The 18972-nt window shown below is 53.2% G+C and overlaps 1 protein-coding gene across 2 annotated transcripts in view; it reads left to right on the forward strand.

Moving 5' to 3' along the window:
* LOXL2 (lysyl oxidase like 2) overlaps positions 1 to 18972 on the forward strand; it is a 93192-nt gene that overhangs the window by 40519 nt on the left and 33701 nt on the right. For both annotated transcript variants that reach the window (XM_047855939.1, XM_047855938.1), the window contains exons 4-5: positions 9723 to 9934; positions 16500 to 16722. In XM_047855939.1, the coding sequence (XP_047711895.1) occupies positions 9723 to 9934; positions 16500 to 16722 (435 nt within the window). The remainder of the gene's footprint in view (positions 1 to 9722; positions 9935 to 16499; positions 16723 to 18972) is intronic.

Here is an 18972-nt window from a genome sequence, read left to right on the forward strand (position 1 = left end):
TGTTAACTCTGCATTTATGAAAATACACCCAGCCCATGATGGGGGTGAGCTGACTGCTGGCAATGCACACCATTGTGTGCACTGGTGTCTCTCTCTCTCTTGCTCTCCCCCCCCCCCCCTCTCTCTCTCTCTCTCTCACACACACACACACACACACACACAAGGGATGCTGGCTGGTATATGTGCTGGGTGCTCTGGCTCTCTCCCTGCCTCTTCTCTGGTCCCCCACAAGCTTGACCTTGAAAGCAAGAGCAGACTTTCTGCTCTCACTCTTCCCTATCAAAGTGTGAGAGCCTAAGGCCCTCCCTTGACTTCCCCAGTTTGGAGTCCATAAATTCAAAAGTGGCCAAGAGTAGAGTGTGGTCAAAGTGAAATGTCTGTTAACGCTCTGTCTGTGTCTTGTGACCCCTGGGGTAAATGACTGACCTAATGAACCTGATAAGGACACCTGCCCCCCCTTCCCACCTCATCTCTTCCCACCCTGCTGTGAAGGGTGTGGTTGGGCTCTACAACATGCATCCTCATTGGCTCCTGGAGGTTGGGACCAGATCACAGACCATTAGAGATGACCCTCACAGGCTCGTGCCATCTCTGGAGTATACTGGAATTCCCCAAGCAGAGAGTGGAAGAAAACTGCGCCTCAGTCTAGACCAAGTTCATCCCACTTTGGGACGCCAGAGGCATGAGTCACTAAGCCCAGGGACCTGGCTGATGAATTTCACTCAATGAGCTAACTGTATTTCCAGTGGACTCCTACATCTGCTAGGGGCATCCTCAGGGGCTCTTTGATGCTTCACGATTTCCCTTCTAAAGAAGGGGAGAAAGCACACCTCCTTTATATGACTGACCCCACCAAGAGAGAGTTCACAGGTTTGGACCCTGAGCTACCTATTGGCCAGCAGCCAGAACCCTGGGCAAGTCCATTCTCTTTATTACGATGAGCTGGTTGAAATCAGTCCCTTCCAGCTATGACAGTCTGTGACCCAGAGTGGTGATGGTTTCTCCATCAAAATGACACCACATGCACTCACCATTTACAGGGTAGTTTTAAATACTCTGTAGGGGAAAGAAAAATCAGATGATTTCCGCAAAAATACCTGGCAGACTATGAAGTGCTACAGGAGCTTAGCCCCACCACTGGTTCACCAGCCTTGGTTCATTGCATCCAGAAAGTTCACCAGGCGGGGTCTGGGGTCTCGGTTCTCCGGTTTGCTGACACAGACTATACTGTCACATCTTGCTGTGTAGCCTGTTTTAGACCCCGGAGTTCAAGTCAGGACCCTTGAGTTCTGGTCTGGCGGAGCCTGAGAACTGCAGCTGTGTGTCCAGAGTGACTGACCTTTCCTGGGTCTCTGGACACCTCGCTGTAAAACAGCATTCTCACAGGGCAAGGGAGTCTATGGCCCGAGTCTACGGACAGTCCCCAAAACCTTCTCAGAAAGAGGCAAGCAGGAGCAAATCGTGAAATGCAAAATACTGTTGGTTCCAAGCAAATGGATCTTTTTTCAACCTAGAAAACAGAGCCCCAGCTAAACCTCCCAGGATTTCAGAGGCTCTTAAATTGAGAGGCTTCGTTTCCTGTCTGTGGCAGTGGGCAAGTTGGAAAAAGCATTAGATAAGAAGAGATTACAAATCCAGATGCCCTCCTGAGGAAAGCTCTCTACACTGGCTGTTTTGCACATTGCTAAGTCATGTGCTCATAGAAGGGCTCAAGGCTGAGGCCGTGTGTTGTGAGATCAGGGAACATGCAGCTTGTTTCCTTTTCTTCGCCTCCCCACACCACCTTCTTACCTACCCATTTTTTAAAGGCTCTTTTGCCAAGGCAGTTAGGTTACCAGAACTGATTGGGAACCCCCAGGCTGTGAGATTTAGGTGTGGCCTGGCCTCCAAGCCTCAGTTTCTCCTTGTGACAGCAGGCAGCCCCGAGGTCTGGAGAGGCCAACAGAGGGACGAAGAGGACGGGGCTGAGAGAATCTGGTACCCTTACCCTCCACGCTCCCACATCCTTCTGGAAGGGCACTGAGACCTGAAAAAGCTCTTTCTTCTCTTAACCACAGGAGCTGAGGCTGCTGTGAATTCTTAAAATTCCAGGAGTCCAGGTTTTTATTAGTCACACTCAGCTGCCAGAATGCTTCAAGGTTTTCCTCTCAGCCGCAGCCTTATCTCAGCCGCATCTGGGGCCTCTAGGAAGGTCTGAGAACTTTCCAGCAGAAAGTTTTCCCCCTACCTCCCCCTCCACCAGAGAGAGGGTACAACAGGTGACTGAGGAAAGAAAGGGGGTCTGTTCCCATCTCTGTGCAGTGTCAAGGCTGGTGGTCTCTCCAAGCCTAAATCTAGTCCTGCTTCCCTGATGGCCACAGGAGAGTTGGATGGCCTCCTTCTGTGGCAGGAGGAGAAATGGTGGCCAGACTGTCCTGCGAGGGAGTAAAGAGCCATGGTGGAAGCCCACAGCCTCTGAATCCCTAGCCTCGCTGTGTTGTTGAGCTGAGCATCAGCTATTGCTGTCCTGGGTTTGTCTCATAGCTCACAGGGAGGTTAGGCAGAGGATGGATGTATAAGATCCTGTCCGGAGTTAACATTCCGTGATTCTGTTTATTGAGTCTCTATGCGGTCAGGGCTTACCAGTGACCACAAGGAGCACACAAGAAGTCATTCCAGGGTGACCTATTTTCCCAACTAAAAGTAGGTCATAGCATCTGGAAAGCAAAAGGGCATTTATGCAGATAACAGAACAAAATATGTGAAATTGTGCACATCCTGACAAACTGGGAACGGGATGCTTGGCCAGGGTGGTGTTCACACAACATTTTGAAAAGCATAAATACCTTTATAATCCTTTGCCAGGTGACATACGTGAATAAGCCGCATTACAGTTATCTGTCCGATGAAATAAATAAGTAGCATTATAATTTATCTTAGGTGAAATAAATGAATAGACAGCATGTACCTCAAACTTTGAACAGTGTAAATTGGGTGGAAAATGTGTGGCAGTTTGGAAAGGGAGAGAATATGGAAGAGATACTATATGGGAGTAGTGGGCAGGAGAACGACTCTCTTTGCCCTGGTTGGGGGATCCATTCTGTACGGGGAGTCCATTGATGTGACTAGAGTGGGGCTGCTGGGGTCTAGCCCGCTTCTGCAATGGACCGGAACCGTTCAGATGAGGCTTCAACCATGTCGGAGGGGTCAGTGCCAAGGAATCCCCCCACTCCGTTCCCAGGAGGCGGTTAAGACAGTTGGATGCGTTATCTGGTCATGCATTCATTTGATATATTTTAATTGAGCACCAGCCACTGGGAATAAAGAGATTGAAGAAGTGGACAGCTTTGACTTCCTGGAGATTACGGTGGAGTAGTGGAGAAAGACAATTTCACAAATCGTTACTTTGTTACCATGGTGATGATTACTCTGAGGAGCAGTAGGCACCCCAGCTGGGAGTCAGGCCCAGGACTTGGCTGGTCTGCGGCCTCAGTCCCCCTGCTGGGTGGGAGGGGCCGGTTGCTGGAACAGGTGTCCTGCCAGCTTCCTGCAGACAGCAGGGCTTGCATTCTCCAAAGAAGCAGTCTCTGTGACCTACCCCGGTGCTTTCAGGTTGGAAAATGAAACACAGAGCATTCGATTTTCCAGCAGCCTTGCGAGACTCTTGATTTATAGAAGGAGGGCCCAGACAGACTGCAGGTTTTTTCCTCTGGTGGCTCAGAATGACCTCAACTGTCCACGCCACCCACCCCGACTGCTGTCCGTCCCATAGAGCTGAGGAGCAGAAGTCACTGCAATGCTTTCTCTCTTCCCTTTCATCCACCTGACCCGGTTGGAAGTCACCGGATAGAGAATGCTACTTCTTATATGGCTCCTTACTCAATGAATTCCTGATTTGATCGAAAGGAAGTACAGTGTAGCCAGACTTTACTACTACTCTCTTACTGTTTACAGATGAAAACATCCAGACGCGTGCTGAGGGTCAGATCAGCTTTTCATTCAGCTCAGTAGCTCCCTTAGCATCGGATTTTGAAAGGACAGGGAAGGTGTTAATAGCCCAGATGACAAGGGAGTGCATGGATAAAGCGTAGACGTTCTGCTTGTCCATCTGTAAGTCACACAGGTAGGAAGAGAAGCAAGTACTGCCTAGTTGTTTATTTTGCATTAAATAAAGAATAAAGGCGGTCTTTATTAAATTTTTGGCTTGGGAGCTCAGTCTTCAGCTAAGTTGAACTCCTAGCATTTGGATTTTTAAAAATCATAATTGGTTCATTCCAAAAATGTTTGAGGACCCCCTATGTGTCATGTCTGGCACTAGGAGCCATGGGTAATACAAAAATGAGTAAGGCACAATTCTGCCATTGAGGGACTCACAATTCAAGGAAGTGGCAAAATAGATGCAAAGATAAATACTAATAGTATAAGACAGTTAGCATAAGTCAAGGACTGACTGACTGGCTCAGAAAGCAAATGCCAGGGGAATGAACAGGACGTCAAATCTCTGTGGACCAGATATTTGGGGAAGGGGGCTTCGTGGAGGAGATGGTGGTGCCTCTTTCCTCCTCTGTCGTGAGTGACAGCAAGAGACTCGCCTATCTAGTTGGCCTGTGTGTCCCAGGTCTCACACGGTGCCTGGGGGTAGCAGCACTCAACAGTCAGTTTTCAGATGCGTGGATGAGACTGTCCCTGAGGTCAGTAGGACTCTGACAGGAGAGAGAAGGAAGAGAGAATTGCAGGGAGGTTCAGCGCCGGGCTTTAAGGAGTGATATCCCTGGCAGTGCGAGAAGGTCACTGGCTGGGAAAAGGGAAGGGGGAGGGTGGTATGGGTCAGATCAGGGAGCCGACGGCCTGGGGAGCCACGGGAAGGTTTGGAGCAAGACGTGGACACGCAGTGGGCAAGGTGGATGAGTGTGCTGGTGGCGTGTGTGAGGTGGCCGGGGGCAGCGATTCCCCCTCATGGCCTATGTGAAATGGCAGAATTACAGTGCCTTTCTTTCACTTCCATGGCTCTCGGTGCCACCTGACTGGCAGATGGAGGTGGAAATGGGGTGGTGATGGGTGGCCAGAAGGCATCGCTGGGTGGCTAGAGGTGTGAGGAGGGGAAGGTGCAGAAGGTGCGGAAGACAGGTGAAGCTTGTGCCTTGCAAGCTGCAAGGGCAGGAGCCTGACGGGGGGGGGGGGGGGTGCGGGCGGGGGGTAGCAGAGGAAAGGTTGAGGGTATCTTGGATGTGTTGGGTGTGAGGTGCTGAGGAAGGTGCCAGGCTGGTGGTTGGGAAAATGGATCTGTATCTTGTTGGGTTTTTTTTAAGATTTATTATTATTGTTGTTGTTGTTATCTATTTTTGAGAGAGAGAGAGCACAAGTTAGCAAGGGGCAGAGAGAAAATCTCACGAGGGGCACAGAGAGAGAGAGAGAGAGAGAAAGAGAGAGAGTATGTGGAGCCCAAAGCAGGGCTGTGCTCACCCAGAATGGGGTTCGTGCTCACCAGATGTGGGACTCGAACTCACGAACTGCCAGACCAAGACTTGAGCCAAAGTCAGGTGCTTAACCGACTGAGCCATCCAGGTGCCCCTGGAAGGCCAGTTTTTGAAACAGCTGAAGAAAACCAGCCGGGAGCTTAGAGAGCAGGAACCCACCAGCAGTGGAGGGACGGGTCTCGCTAAGCGAGCCGAGGTTGTGTGCCATCAACCAGCCGTGCGTCCTAGTTGGGCTGACGGTGTGCTCGTGTATCTTGCCGCCGAGGTCCTCCCTCCTCGACACCACCCCCTGGTTGTCTTCTCAGCTGGGAAGGCCTGGGCTGATATTCAGTGACAACTTCTAGAACAGGGAGAAGGAGGATAGTTGGGCGAAGATGGGGCCCTTACAAGCACGCCTCCTAAGGAGGGGGGCTTTGCCCCTGGTGCCAAGCTTTCCGATCGTGAAGTGCGTCCTTGTAAGGCTTGCTTGCTTGCCTGGCCTACCCCCCCCCACCCCGTTATCTTTATCTGATGCAATCTTCCACTAGACTTTCAGAATTGGTGATTTTTCCTCATTGGCCATAGCCCCAGACTGTCACATTGTGGAATTTGCATTCACAGATGCTGCAAATGCAAATGTCGTGCAGGCACAATGCTGGGAGTGCTGCCTTGGTGCTCCTTCCCTAGCTTTCTCCCCAGCAGCCCACTGACTGAAGCAGGGCAGGGTCCTGACCTCCCTGCACCTTGATTTTCCCTTTTGGAGGTGGGCGCTGGGGAGGAGAGGAGTTCTGGGTAGGACAAGTCTAGAAGGTTCTGTGCATTCCTTGGAGGAAGGCCTTTTCGGAGATCTGGGTGAACTGTTGTCTCTGGCGAGAGAGACAGCATTCAGACTCGAAGTTTAAAATGTGCCGGCTGTCTTACCAGCTTCTGGGCTATTGGGCTTAATGTATAACCAGCAAGTCTAGAGAGCTCTTTGTTAGAGAAGAAAAACGTGTATATGTTTTAGTGTTTCCAATCTTCTCTTTTCGAGTTGAACTGGGGGGAAAAAATCCTAATGCTTGTGGTTATGGAAGAGATTCCACAGCAGTGAGGTAAGGAGGGAAGTTATGTGTGTATGTGTGTGTTTTCCTACACAGAGGTCTCTGAGCAGCTTATGTGAGCTCGTTAGCTAGCAATGAGCCCTGAATGGGCGCCACGAAGGGCTTCCCTGCCGCCCCCTGGCTGGAGTCCACAAGCAGCTGGGAGGCAGCTCTCAGCTCACGTACACACTTGGGTCTGACTCCCAGTTCCTCCCGCAGAGCCTGGGCGGAGGAAGGACTTCGAATGTGCAGGCCCCAGAGGAGCTGAGCCCCTGGCCTTGCCCCGGGGTGGGGCTGGGGGTGTCAACTCGATACCAGGCAATGGACAGGGTGTGGCTGGGAAGGCAGAGAGGCCACCAGTCCAGAGCACAGGCTTGGAGTCAGAACTCAAATGTTCACCCTCGTTTACCTGCTTATTGGCTGTGTGAACTGGCAGAAGTTGCAAAACCTCGCTGAGTTTTCTCATCTTTCACTTGGAACGGGGGTGTGCCATCAGCCTTCTCCGAGGGTGTCATGGGGGTTGAGTGGGCACAGAGCCTGAACGCATAATGAATTCGTTGCTATTTGGAAATTGAGGGCCCTCGCAGTTTTCATTATTCAGAGAAGAGACAGGGCCCTGCATTTGGGGCATTGGGAGGAAGCCTGGCAAGGTCCATGGAGGGCAGACACTATACTTTTTTGAATGAATGAATGAAGCGAATTTGCGCCTGATGAAATGAGGGAGAAAAGAAGACATTCCATTTTGAAATTACAGCCCTGACCCTGACCACTTTTTTAGGCGCTGGAGGGAACAAGTCCCTCTGGACCTTTCCTGCACCGCATAGGTGCACAAACAGATGCACACTCCACACACACACACACGCACGTGCACACACACTCCACACACGCGCACACGTGCACACACACACATGCACACGCACACACACACGGAGTTGGTGGAAGAATAAGATCAAAGACAAGGACCAGGACACCTCGCTCTAGCACTTTCTCTTCTCCAAGCCTCGTTTCCCACATCCTGAGTCCACCTGCCCCCTCCCTCCCACAGCTGTCATACTTCTGCAGAAGACATGCCAGCCTGCATCAAGACGAGGGCATGTGGGTCTGCTGCGTCCCCTGTCCCACGGTTGGAGCTTGGATGCCTAGGGTCACATTGGACTTCTCCCCTTAGTGAGCTTGCATTGCTGCCCCATGGCAAGGGGGGAGTGGGGAGGGAAGGATCTGTGAATTTAGTGAAGTCAGGCCCAGCCTGCCGCCCCGTAGCGTCACAGGGCCGGTGCCACAGTGGTAACTTTCCTTCTGGGCATTACGCATTACACACTGGAATTCAGCCCTGCCTCCAGAAGGGGAAAGGGGCAGGAGGGGGCTGACCCACAGGCTGGTCCAGAGCTCAGGCCCTTTCTTGGCTTGCCCCTGTCCACGTGTCTTGGTGGCACAGGTCCTGTGGCCTGAATGGAGGCTGTAAAGGATCCAGGATCCAAGCTGGCAAACATAATCCTGCCCCTGGCGCTTTCCTTCCTCTCTGCATGGAAAGGAACTAGGGCCAAATGCCATCGCTCCCGGCCCACATACTTTCCACTGCCTTGCTGGACTGCAGAAACAGGGCCTGGCTGTGCACTCTGCAGCCAGGGCGAGGAGACATGAATCCCCGGGCACCCAAATAATGGTTCTGTTCAACCTCATGGTTCATTTGCATCCTGACTGGACAGGGGCTCGGGCACTCAGGTTGCCAGGATCCTCCCTCCCAGCACCCCTGCCCAGCCCCACCCCTCTCCCCCGCTGGCCCAGCTCAGGGAGCTCCCCACACTGCACTCCCTGCCCCTAGGTGCTTCTTGGGAGATCAGTGGACTCAAACAGTTTTCTCATCAGATAAACAAGATAGTGAGAGTTGTGGAGCACTTCATTCTATTGTTTGAGGATTAAGTAAGAGAATGTACCTAAAACGCTCCTTGTGGGGCTCACACACGAGTCTGTTACTGTTATGTTGCAGTTCATCATATCTGAGTATGGATTTAGGGCTGGGGACAGTGAGGAGGCTGGAGGCATAGGTGGAATCAGTCGTGACCGGCCGTGGGCACCTCACTAAGTTAATCAGGCATTACTATATAGTTAAGGGACAAGATCGCTGTGTTTTAGGAGCTCTGGTGGCTACCCTGTGGCAGATAGAAGAGGGAGATGGAGACAGGGACTCAGGGAGCCTTGCAAGAGCCAGTGGTGGTGCCATTGGGCAGGGGCAGAGAGAGGAGGGGCTGGAACTGAGAGATTTAGGGAGGGAGCTCCCCTAGTGTTTGGGGGAAGATTGGGTGAGCACAGGTATCACTAACTCCAGGTAGCCCCCCATTTCTCTCATCCAGTTTGGCCTCTCGAGGCCCTCTGTCCTTCAACCAAATTCCTGGACCTCTGGGGTAGGCTTGGGGCAGGGTCATTGCCACTCAGTGTTAGGGTGTGGGGAGGAGAGCCCGCAGTGCAGTGAGGCAGGAGCCCCCCATGCCCAGCCTTTTCCACTTCCTCCTGTCGGGGTCCTGCCTCTTTCATCACTTCCACAGAAAGATGGATGGGGGTGGGGGTGGAAATGGAGGCAAGGAGTGGGCTTTCGGAGGGCCTCAACTCATTTGGAATCTTTCCTTCCATAGCCCGGTGGTTGTGTCCGTCCCTACCTCCCTGTTGGGCAGGCCTGGGGCCCTGCACCTAGCTTCTCCTTCCCCTCTTCTCTCCACGCCATCCCCCTTCTCTCCTGGGATTTTCTCACTGAGGAAGGCCGACCCCCAGGGGACGAGGTAGTGTGCAAGATGGCACCACCAGCCTCAGGAAGGCTGAGGCTCATCTGCCTGACACGCTTCCGTTTTACTGAAAGATTAATGGGGAGATACACACACACACAAAACCGACACGCATGTGCGCACAGACATGCTTTGGAGTAAAATACAAAATCCAAATTATTTTTAATATAGAACCGGAAAATTCAAAAAACACATTTTCTCTTCACTTATTCTGAGAACCCCCAGGAGAGGGCTGGGGCGCAGTGCTCTCTGGGCTCTTTGTAGCAGGTGGGAGAAGCCGCCGGGGTCCTGGGGCTCCCCTCCACCTGCTCCCGAGCACCGCTCCGCCCCCCCATGTGCAGGGCCTGAGGGCAGAGGCAGGCTGGTACAGTCACCTCTCTGGGGCAGACCCGGCAGGTAACCCCCCTCCGTCTGTGCCTCCTTCTTCCCAGAACCTGAACATCCAGGTGGAGGACATCCGGATCCGAGCCATCCTGGGCACCTACCGCAGGCGCACCCCCGTGACAGAGGGCTACGTGGAGGTGAAGGACGGCAAGACGTGGAAGCAGATATGCGACAAGCACTGGACAGCCAAGAATTCCCGCGTGGTCTGCGGCATGTTTGGCTTCCCTGGGGAGAAGACGTACAACACCAAAGTGTACAAGTAAGGGGACTGCTCCAGCCTGGGCTTCCCGGGCCCTTGCCCTGCCGGGTTAAGAGTCAGCTCTTACCAAGCACCCCCAGCATAGGAAAAGTCCTCCCGCCCTATGTCATGGCGGGGGCCGCCAGTGTCCCTCCAGCAAGCCTGCCCTTGAGGAACTCCCGCTCCTGTGGGAGACAGACCCCCAAATGAATGATGAAAGTAGGGCGAGGGAAGGGTTAGGGCAGAGGCAAAAGGCAAGATGCTGCAGCCCACAAAAATCCCACCTCTCAGTGCAGACAGCCAGCTCAGTGACCCCAGGGCCTGAGCAAGGACAATAATACCCCGGCCGGACGGGGCAAGGGCAGTGCCAACTTAAGAAATGGTTACTTTTCCTCAGCGAAAGATTATTCTGAGAAATCTGGAACTTTCCGCAACTGTCAGGAAATTGAAAAACGGTTGGATTCGATTCAGTTACACCAATCCCAGTTAAACCTCACCTGTTATGGTTTCCAAAGTTGGCACGTCCCAGGGGGCCAGGGGGTAGATGGGGGATCCGAGGGGAATCCAGTGAAGGGGTTGGGCCCTGTGACAAGCTGGCCGCTGGGAGACCTCGGTTGGTAGCAGGATCTTCTTATCTCCTCTTATTAATGATAATGACAGTCTGTTTCTGAGTGCCTACCCTGTGCCAGGCTCTGCCCCTTGTCATCAAGTTCTCACAGCACTAGGAAGTAGGAGTCTGCTTCAGAGTTGAGGCAAAGAAGTCAGAGAGAAATTGTAGAACCAGGATCCAAACACAGGCCTCCAGCTCCAGGGTCTATACTCCTAGAGAGAGTGTAGGCTCACAACACCACGTCTTTCCTTTCAAACCAAGGACAGGGAACTTCGGAGTCAGGAGACCGGGCTCCAAGCCCAGCTCGTCCTCCAGATCCTTGGGTCAGTTCAGGCTGCATCCCTCCTTGGGTTTGGCGTGGCCGCCTTTGGTTAGAGCCCCCAGTCCACCACAGGGGTGAGTGCTGGCGTCAGGGCAGGCTCACAACACCCCTGGGGGTGATCTTAGTGGCCATTCCCTCCCCCAGCTGTCCCAGACATGGCCCAGACCTTCCTGGTTGCACAGGGCAGCTGGGAGGTGGCGTGGTCTCAGCCCTCGGAGTCTTTGGACAACTCCCGCCAGCTGGCCGGCTCCTTCCCTGGGGACACCTTCTCAGCTTTTCCGACCCAAGTGAGCCAAGAAAAGCAAACCCCTCCCCTGGCTGGCTCCACCAGAGCCCCCAGCCTAGTGGCAGGTCTGAGCCCAGTCCTAGGAAGGGGAGGGCTGCCACCAGCTCAAGACCAGGCAGAACGTGCCTTGTTCAGATGGCATTTGAAAGCCATCTCCCCAACTGCGGGCAGTCCTGCGTCCTCTTCCTGCTTTCGAGGAGGGGTCTCGGATCTGTTTTGGCAGCTGCACCCCGGGTGATCCTCTCATGGGCTGGGTTGGAAACCCTCTCCTTGCTCTTCCCACTCCCGTGTCTGTGGCTGTGCTTTCTTTTCAAACGGGGACAGGAAAAGGCTCCGAGGGCTGGGAGGCACCCAAGGTGTTGGTGGTGGATGGTGTTCTTGGCCAAGTTGGGAGATAATTAAACGACGCTGCTGAAAACCAGCTCCGACTCCTGACCTCTAGCTGGAGATGCTATGGGGGAGTGGGAGGATGGGCGCTAAAACAACCTAGGGTTGTTTTATGTTAGACTCAGCTGACAGTCAGGCCCCAAAAGAGAAGGGCACACTGGGAAGCTTCTGCCTCAGTGGTGCTGTTAGGGGCTGTGATGGCAGCCGGCTGGAGGAAGTGATGAGCTGGGACTCCCAGGGCATGGCTTCAGCCCTCACTCGGTCCAAGCCCTTAGTCTGCATGGAAAGAGACACAGGCCTGAAGGGCGGGGGACTCAGAGGTCACAGAACCCACCTGCAGAGCCTGCGGGGGAGTCCAGTTGTGTCCTCCACACTGCTGCTACCTCAGCCCCAGCTCTGCTCCGCCTGGCTACAGGGCACAGGCCCCTGCCACGGGCTGGCTGTTGAGTCTGGGAGGTGACGCAGGGCTGGCCTGGGGCCAGGGTGTCTGGGAGCCGTGCTCAGAGGCTACGGACAGCAGGGGCCTGGGGACCGAGTGTCCCCGAATCTGTGACTTCCAGTAGCATCTTTCCCCAACTCCCTTTCGCCCTTCCCACAGCCTGTCGCTGGTGTCGTTGACAGCCGCCCCCCCCCCCCCCCACTGCCTCCCAGGGAGGGCTTTCACCCTTAAGAAGGAAGCATTTTCAAAGTGATTCTGTCTAGGGTGGGTATCTCCTGGTATCCACCAGGTCCAAAGGGGCCCTGCAGCCTTAGACGTTCACCAGGGCAATGCCCGAGGCCTCTCCACCCTTAACTCTGCTAACCGGCATATCCGGTGGCTACTCGGAGGCCTCACCCCCACAGGGTCGCCATGAGTGGAGTCAGCTTCCCCACCAGGGGCTGCTTTTCCGTGAGCTACATTCTGCTGTGCCCTGGGGAGCCATGGATGCTCCTTGATGCTAATGATGCCGAAGCTTCAGGGCCCCTTCCTTGGGGCCAGAGGCATATTGTGGTCATTTTTTTTCTTCAAGCAGGATCCTGAGGTTGACACCGGTTTACTGATGTGAGCTAACTAAGCAGAGATTCTGCGTCTAATGTCGCATCTCAGGCGTTAGGAAGAGCTATCGTGATTTGGTTGGTTGGCTGACACGGGGACCAAAATGTGGCCCCACCGGGAGTGACATGCAAATGCCCAATCTCCTTGGCTTCATGTAGAGGATGGGATTCCAAGGCTGAAGACTGGATGTTGGAGTGGATTTGTCATCTGAGACCTCACCCAGCCTGGGAGGGTCTGGAAGACGCACTTTCCCCGTGAATGAGGAATAAATTTATGAGGGAAACCCTGGCGTTCTTAAGAGCTCCCCAGTAGCTCTTCTCTGTAAGCCATCCCTCATCCCAAAAGCAGGAGGTGGTGACTGGATCCCAGGGCAACAGCACTCAAGCCTCCCAAGGCCAGGTGGGCGTGGTTCCCGAAAGACAAGCAGAATCAGAGCAGTAATCGGAACAGTTTGACTCCTGCACAGCCAGGGCATGGCCTGGTTGATCATGATGTTCCCAGAAGCAAAATGGATAGGAGGTCTACTAAGTTCTTACTCATTCTTTTTTTTTTTAAGTTTATTTATTTTGAGAGAGAAAGAGGGAGAGAGAGAGAGCAAGAGAGGGGCGGGGGGGGGGGGGGGGGCGGGTAGAGAGAATCCCAAGCAGGCAGCAGACTCTGTTAGTGCAGAGCCCGACGCGTGGCTCAACCTCACCATCTGATGTGAGATCATGACCTGAGCCACAATCAAGAGCTGGACGCTTAACCGACTGAGCCACCCAGGCGCCCCCCAAATTCTTTATGAACAGAAAATCTAGGTCAAGAGAACAAAAATCTAATCATGTAAACAGAGCGTCATGCCCCTCGATCAATTCCCAGACTTGAGCCAGCTTACAGACCTAGAACCCTTTGAGTAAAGGGCAGGCTGGGTCCCCTTGAGGAAGGACCCCACCCAGTACACTGCCAAAAATTTACACCATTAATCAATTTCCCAGGCTTCCCCAAAGGGACTGATGGCCTTTCACCAAGATAGCTGTGCACTGGGGAAGATGAAATAATCAGAACTTTTGGGCACGACTGGACACAGGCTCTGAAATGACACTGATTCTGGGAGACTCAAAGATCACCATGGCCCTCCAGTGAGAGTAGGGCCTTAAGTGGGTCAGGTGATCAATGGGGTTTTAGCCTGGGCCCATCTCACGGTGGGCCCAGTGGGTCCCTGAACCCATCCTGTGGTTGTTTCCCTAATTCTGGAATTCATCATTGGAATAGACATACACAGTAGCTGGCAGAAGCCCAACAAAATCTGGCTTCTCCCTTGGCTGGGGAAGAGCCAGTAGAACTTTTCAATTTTAATGTTTTATTTACTTTTGAGAGAGAGCACGAGCAGGGGAGGTATGGAGAGGGGGACAGAGGATCCAAGGCAGGCTCCACACTGATAGCACAGCACCCGATGCGGGCCTCGAACTCATGAACCGTGAGATCACGACCTGAGCTGAAGTTGGATGCTCAACCAACTGAGCCACCCAGGCGCCCCCCAAATTCTTTATGAATAGAAAATCTAGGTCAAGAGAACAAAAATCTAATCATATAAACAGAGAGTCATGCCCCTCAACCCATTCCCAGACCTGAGCCTTTTCAGGACTTTTCATTTGTAACTGCATCGGCCCAGCTGAGCATTCGTCCCACTACCCTGCCATAGGCTAGACACCTCTTTCTCAAGCAGGCTTCTTCCTTGGCCCAAAGCTGCATCTCATTTCAGTTGCCCTCCAGTCACCGGGCCTGGAGCAGGCTGTCCACCCATCATCCACCAGCGCCTCATATCTGCACCCCCTGGGCCTGGCCCTGGTGAATCATGGTGGGGGGACGCTGCCGGCATCGTGGAGGCCTGTGGAGGGCCACGGTGCATTCCCGTGAGCTGATGTAAGAGGGAAGCAGGGCTGTCTGGGAAAGGCAGGAGCAGTTATGTGTTTGCTATGGTGCTTCAGTCTATATTAAGAACTCAGTACATCTGTTCGTGGGCGAGGGCAGTGTTCACTGAAAGCTGGAAGCAGAAAGAGGTTCCAAGCCAGTGGGGTCTGGCCAGCCCTTGTGCAGCTGATAGCCCCCGAGTGTGTTCTCTCGCCCAATGTTGGGGGGTGGGTCATGAGGAACAAGCTGTCCACCACCCCCAAATGTGTTCTCCAGTCCGAAGTGATGGTGGGGGGAACAAGCCGGAGGTTGTTTCCGAGTGCAGGGCCTTGTATCCAGGAAGTGGGGAGGGGCAGTTTTTCTCGGAATTACTAACAGTCCTCCTGTGTAGTTCTCCACTCTAGGCTATGCAGCGATGTTGAGCACACCTCCTGAATTTTCCAGGATAGTCCTTTTTTCAAAGATTCTGTGTCATGGTGCCCACAGGGACACCAGAGTTGTTACCAGTGAAATTTTTAGTTAGGAAAAGATTCTGGTTTGGGGTGCTTGGGTGACAGCTCAGAGCCTGGAGCCTGCTTCAGTTTCTGTGTCTCCCTCTCTCTCTCTGCCCCTCCCCAGATCGTGCTCTGTCTCTCTCTCAAAAATAAATAAACTTAAAAAAAATTTTTTTTAAAGCAAGAAAATATTGGTGGTGTCTGTAGGGTTTTACCTTTCTCTATGTTCACATCCCATTCACTCTGAGACAGAAACTTCCAGGCCTGCTAACCCAGCAGAAACAGGGCCCCATTTCTGCCCCATCCTGGGCCAGCCTGCCCTGGGAGGCCCTTGCATTGGGCAACTGGCAACGATGCGGTCTGGCTCTCTCTGGCATCTCGCAGGTTCTGCCAAGCAGGGACAAGCACACAGACCCCAGAGAGCTGGGCCGGCGTGAGAGGACGGTCCTCCCTGCCCTCCTCCTCTGTAAATCCCACCCTTATTCAAAGCCTCGCTCAAACCCTGCTCCTCATTGAAATTGTGTGTCATCATTGCAACCACAGGGAACCCTCCTTTCTGTTTCTCCTTTAATATAGTTGTTATTTATTTTACAAACGCATATGAAGCCCTTCCTGTGCACTGTTTTAATTGCCTCACCAGCATTCGCTCATTTACCTTTCCTAACAATCATATAAAGTAAATCCCGTTGCTACTTCTGATTTGGAGATGGGGAAACTGAGGCACGGTAACCTTTCTGCTAACCCATTCATTACTTATTGGTTGGTTATTGTTTTAGAAAACACTGTGACTCGCCTCGATCCTTATGCTGCCTTCCAGAAATACATAAAAAGGAATCCTTTACATGTAATACAGGTTAAGAGTTCCCTGGAATACAGGCTATGCTATGGAGATAGCCTCAGCCTCACTGACTCCTGGGTGAACATTTGGTAAGGTCTGTGGCTGAGTTTCATGACCATTATAATTCCCAAGCAAATTTTACTTTGATTCAGCCCACGGGCTGCTTTAAGACTGTTCTCATTGCTTCTCATTGGATTTGGATTTACCCCTTTAATCTTGCGGATCGTTGGGAGAGAGTTTAACATTCAACTTGTTCTGCTATTGACACAGGCAAGGAGCAACAATGAATCATGTTGAAATTATCTGAAGGGTTTGGGTGAGGGACCATCTGGTTTGCCTGAGACTGTGGGTTTCCTGGGACCAGGGGTCTTATCTATTTTAGATCCCTTTTTGCATTTCCTTTATAGGCTTTAATGCTGTCTCACTGCTAAGTCCCTTCTCTCCTAGAATATAAGCTGCCTGGGGGAAGGAAGCAACGTCTGTCCTTCCAGGTCCTGCTCCCCAGTGCCCAGCATGGCGCCCCGCATGGCCGAGGTGCTCATTGGGTGGATGCCAACTCAGTGGGGCTGAGCTCTAGATGCAGGGACCATGCACATTCCGTTCCACTACTAGACTCCAAGAAGCTAGCACCGTGGTCGGCCCGGTGCCTGACACCCAATCATAGAAGGAATGAGGGGTGGTGGCCGTGGTGCCCTGGTCACCTGCCCCTCTCACCCTCTGCAGAATGTTTGCCGCCCGGAAGAAGCAACGCTACTGGCCATTCTCCATGGACTGCACAGGCACGGAGGCCCACATCTCCAGCTGCAAGCTGGGTCCTCAGGTGTTGCTAGACCCCGTGAAGAATGTCACCTGTGAGAATGGGCTGCCAGCTGTGGTGAGTTGTGTGCCTGGCCAGGTCTTCAACCCCGACGGGCCCTCGAGATTCCGGAAAGCCTACAAGCCAGAGGTGAGGATGCGTGCAGCGGGGGGTCTGGCCACTTGACACATGGTTGGGGTGGAGGGTGGCATTTGAGGGAGCAAGCAGGGGCCCTCAGGAGGGAATGAGGAGAGCCAGCCCTGATTCAGACCACTCCCCTACAGGGCAGGAATGTAGTGGGACACCTGTCAGGACTGGCCACACCAACAGATGCCACCTCTAGAGGGTGACAAGCAGCTGGGCCCCAGCCCCCAGTCATCAGCACCCACATCTGGCCCTTCACCATTGCTCCTCCACTCTGAGATCACAGTCCCCTCTGTGGAGGCCACACACCAAGGAGGAGAGAGCACCTCATTACCCACGGTCACAGGCTCTGTGTGCTGTCTGCTGGCCCCACACAAAAGGCGGGGGTGGGGGGTCCTGCTCCGTTCCCAGAGAACAGTGTTCTAAAGTTGTTGGAAAGTCAGTATGATTCTCGAAAGCACATGGAATCAGCCACAAATGTTTCCAAACATATTTTGGTTTGTTCTGCAAGAGAAAGGACAAAAATTTTTTAAAGCCTTCACCAAGACAGAAAATGAAAACCTGTCATTCCCATGTCTGTGTCACCTGTACCCATCGGTCATGTTCTATGTTTGTAAGTCAGCAGCACCTCTGTGTGCACGTGCATGTGAGCGCGCTCCGGACATGTTGATGCACGTCTGCTCACATAAATAGCACCCCCGTTTCCACTGTGTGATTTCTTAGGACAAGTGAACTGACCCAACCATGGCGGGTTTGACGCAGCCTCTGAAAAAGAGAAAGTGCATTATTCTCTCTTCCCTGAAAATCATTAAGAGGAGATTCGTTTTTCTTTTTCCTACCCTTCCTTTTTCCTATATCCAAGGGTCTCTGTGATGTGCATGTTCTGGAAACTGCTCACATGGGGCTGGTGGATGGGAATAGCACAGGGAGGAGAAGAGGGAGGGGTAGGAATGGTGGCTGATCGTTTATCAGGGAATGGTTCCCTGAGCCAGACAAAACCTCGACACTCACCTGGGCAGAGGTGAGTTCCAAGTCAGCTCTGACCACGTCAGGAAGAGGAGGGAGAGAGGCCATGATGGGGGCAGATGGTGTGGGCACCAGGTAGTGGTGCGGGAGGGCCGGCCTCATGCTGTGTCTCCTTCCCTCTCCCTGTCTCTCCCGCCTTTCCCCTCTGCCCTCTGTAGTCTCTCCTCCCCATCAACATCTAAAGACCTGCTTGGAAAGGGGGTGATGGCGCTCATCCTAAGGAAAAGGGAACCTGGGGCAGGAGTGAAATAAACCACGTTGGGTGCCCCCTCCCAGGCTGGGGGTGGTGTGTTTGGACAAAAGAAAAAGCCTTCAAAGAAAGGACTGAAATGAACGCTGTGAGCCCAGCCAAGGGCATGGGAACTATTTGGAGTACCTTCCTGACTCTTCCAGCAGGCGGCCGTCCCTGCCCCCTTGGTCCCCACAGGGGCCTCCAAAGGGGACAGACCTACTGCAGGGCGCATACGTGCAGCCAGGTGACAGAGGTGCACCTGGACGGTGCCGGCCCCCCTGCAGCCCCTGCACACCCTCCCTTGCCCCCCTTCCAGCCCACCGCCACGTGATTTGATCGCCACATCCTTCCTACAGCCTCAGCCTGGCCCACGGCGCTTTCCTTATGTGTCATCCAGAATACCAGACCCTACTGTTTTGGAATTCCTCTCGCTGTGTGGTTTAAAGCAAAGGAATCAAATTCATACCAAATGAATTTAAAAAAAAAAAAAGAGAGAGAGAGAGCAAATGAGCCTTACATCACATTTTCCCTTGGTTGCTTGCTTTCCTCCAGGGCCAGCTGACTGTGTGGCCACTGCCAGCCTGGCACGGGGTTATTTGGCCCTCTGCCTCCATTAAGCTTGGTCTTGGATGGTCTGCTCCCTAATAAATGATCAGCCACCTTTCCTACGCCTCCCTCTCCTCTTCGCATGTTCTATTCCCACCCACCAGCCCCTCTGAGCCATCTCCAGAACGTGGAAATCACAGCTTCCTGTGCTGGACAGCTTGGGCATGGGGTGGGGGAGGGGAGAGGCCGCGGCTCGACCACAAAGCAAACGGGCTGCAGCCAGCAGTTGTTTTGAGTTTGTTTTCTAAAGCTAGAACAAAGGTTCTTGAAGCCAGTGGGTGTTTTGCACGCACCCCTGTCCCTCTTTTCTTCTCCCCCTAGTGGCAGGGTCAGAGCCGTCCTGTAAATCCGAGTGCTGTCACTGCACGGTGTCCTGCCGTGGCAGCCACGAG

Source organism: Prionailurus viverrinus, chromosome B1 (genome assembly GCF_022837055.1).
Source record: "Prionailurus viverrinus isolate Anna chromosome B1, UM_Priviv_1.0, whole genome shotgun sequence".
Taxonomy (NCBI): Eukaryota; Metazoa; Chordata; class Mammalia; order Carnivora; family Felidae; genus Prionailurus; species Prionailurus viverrinus.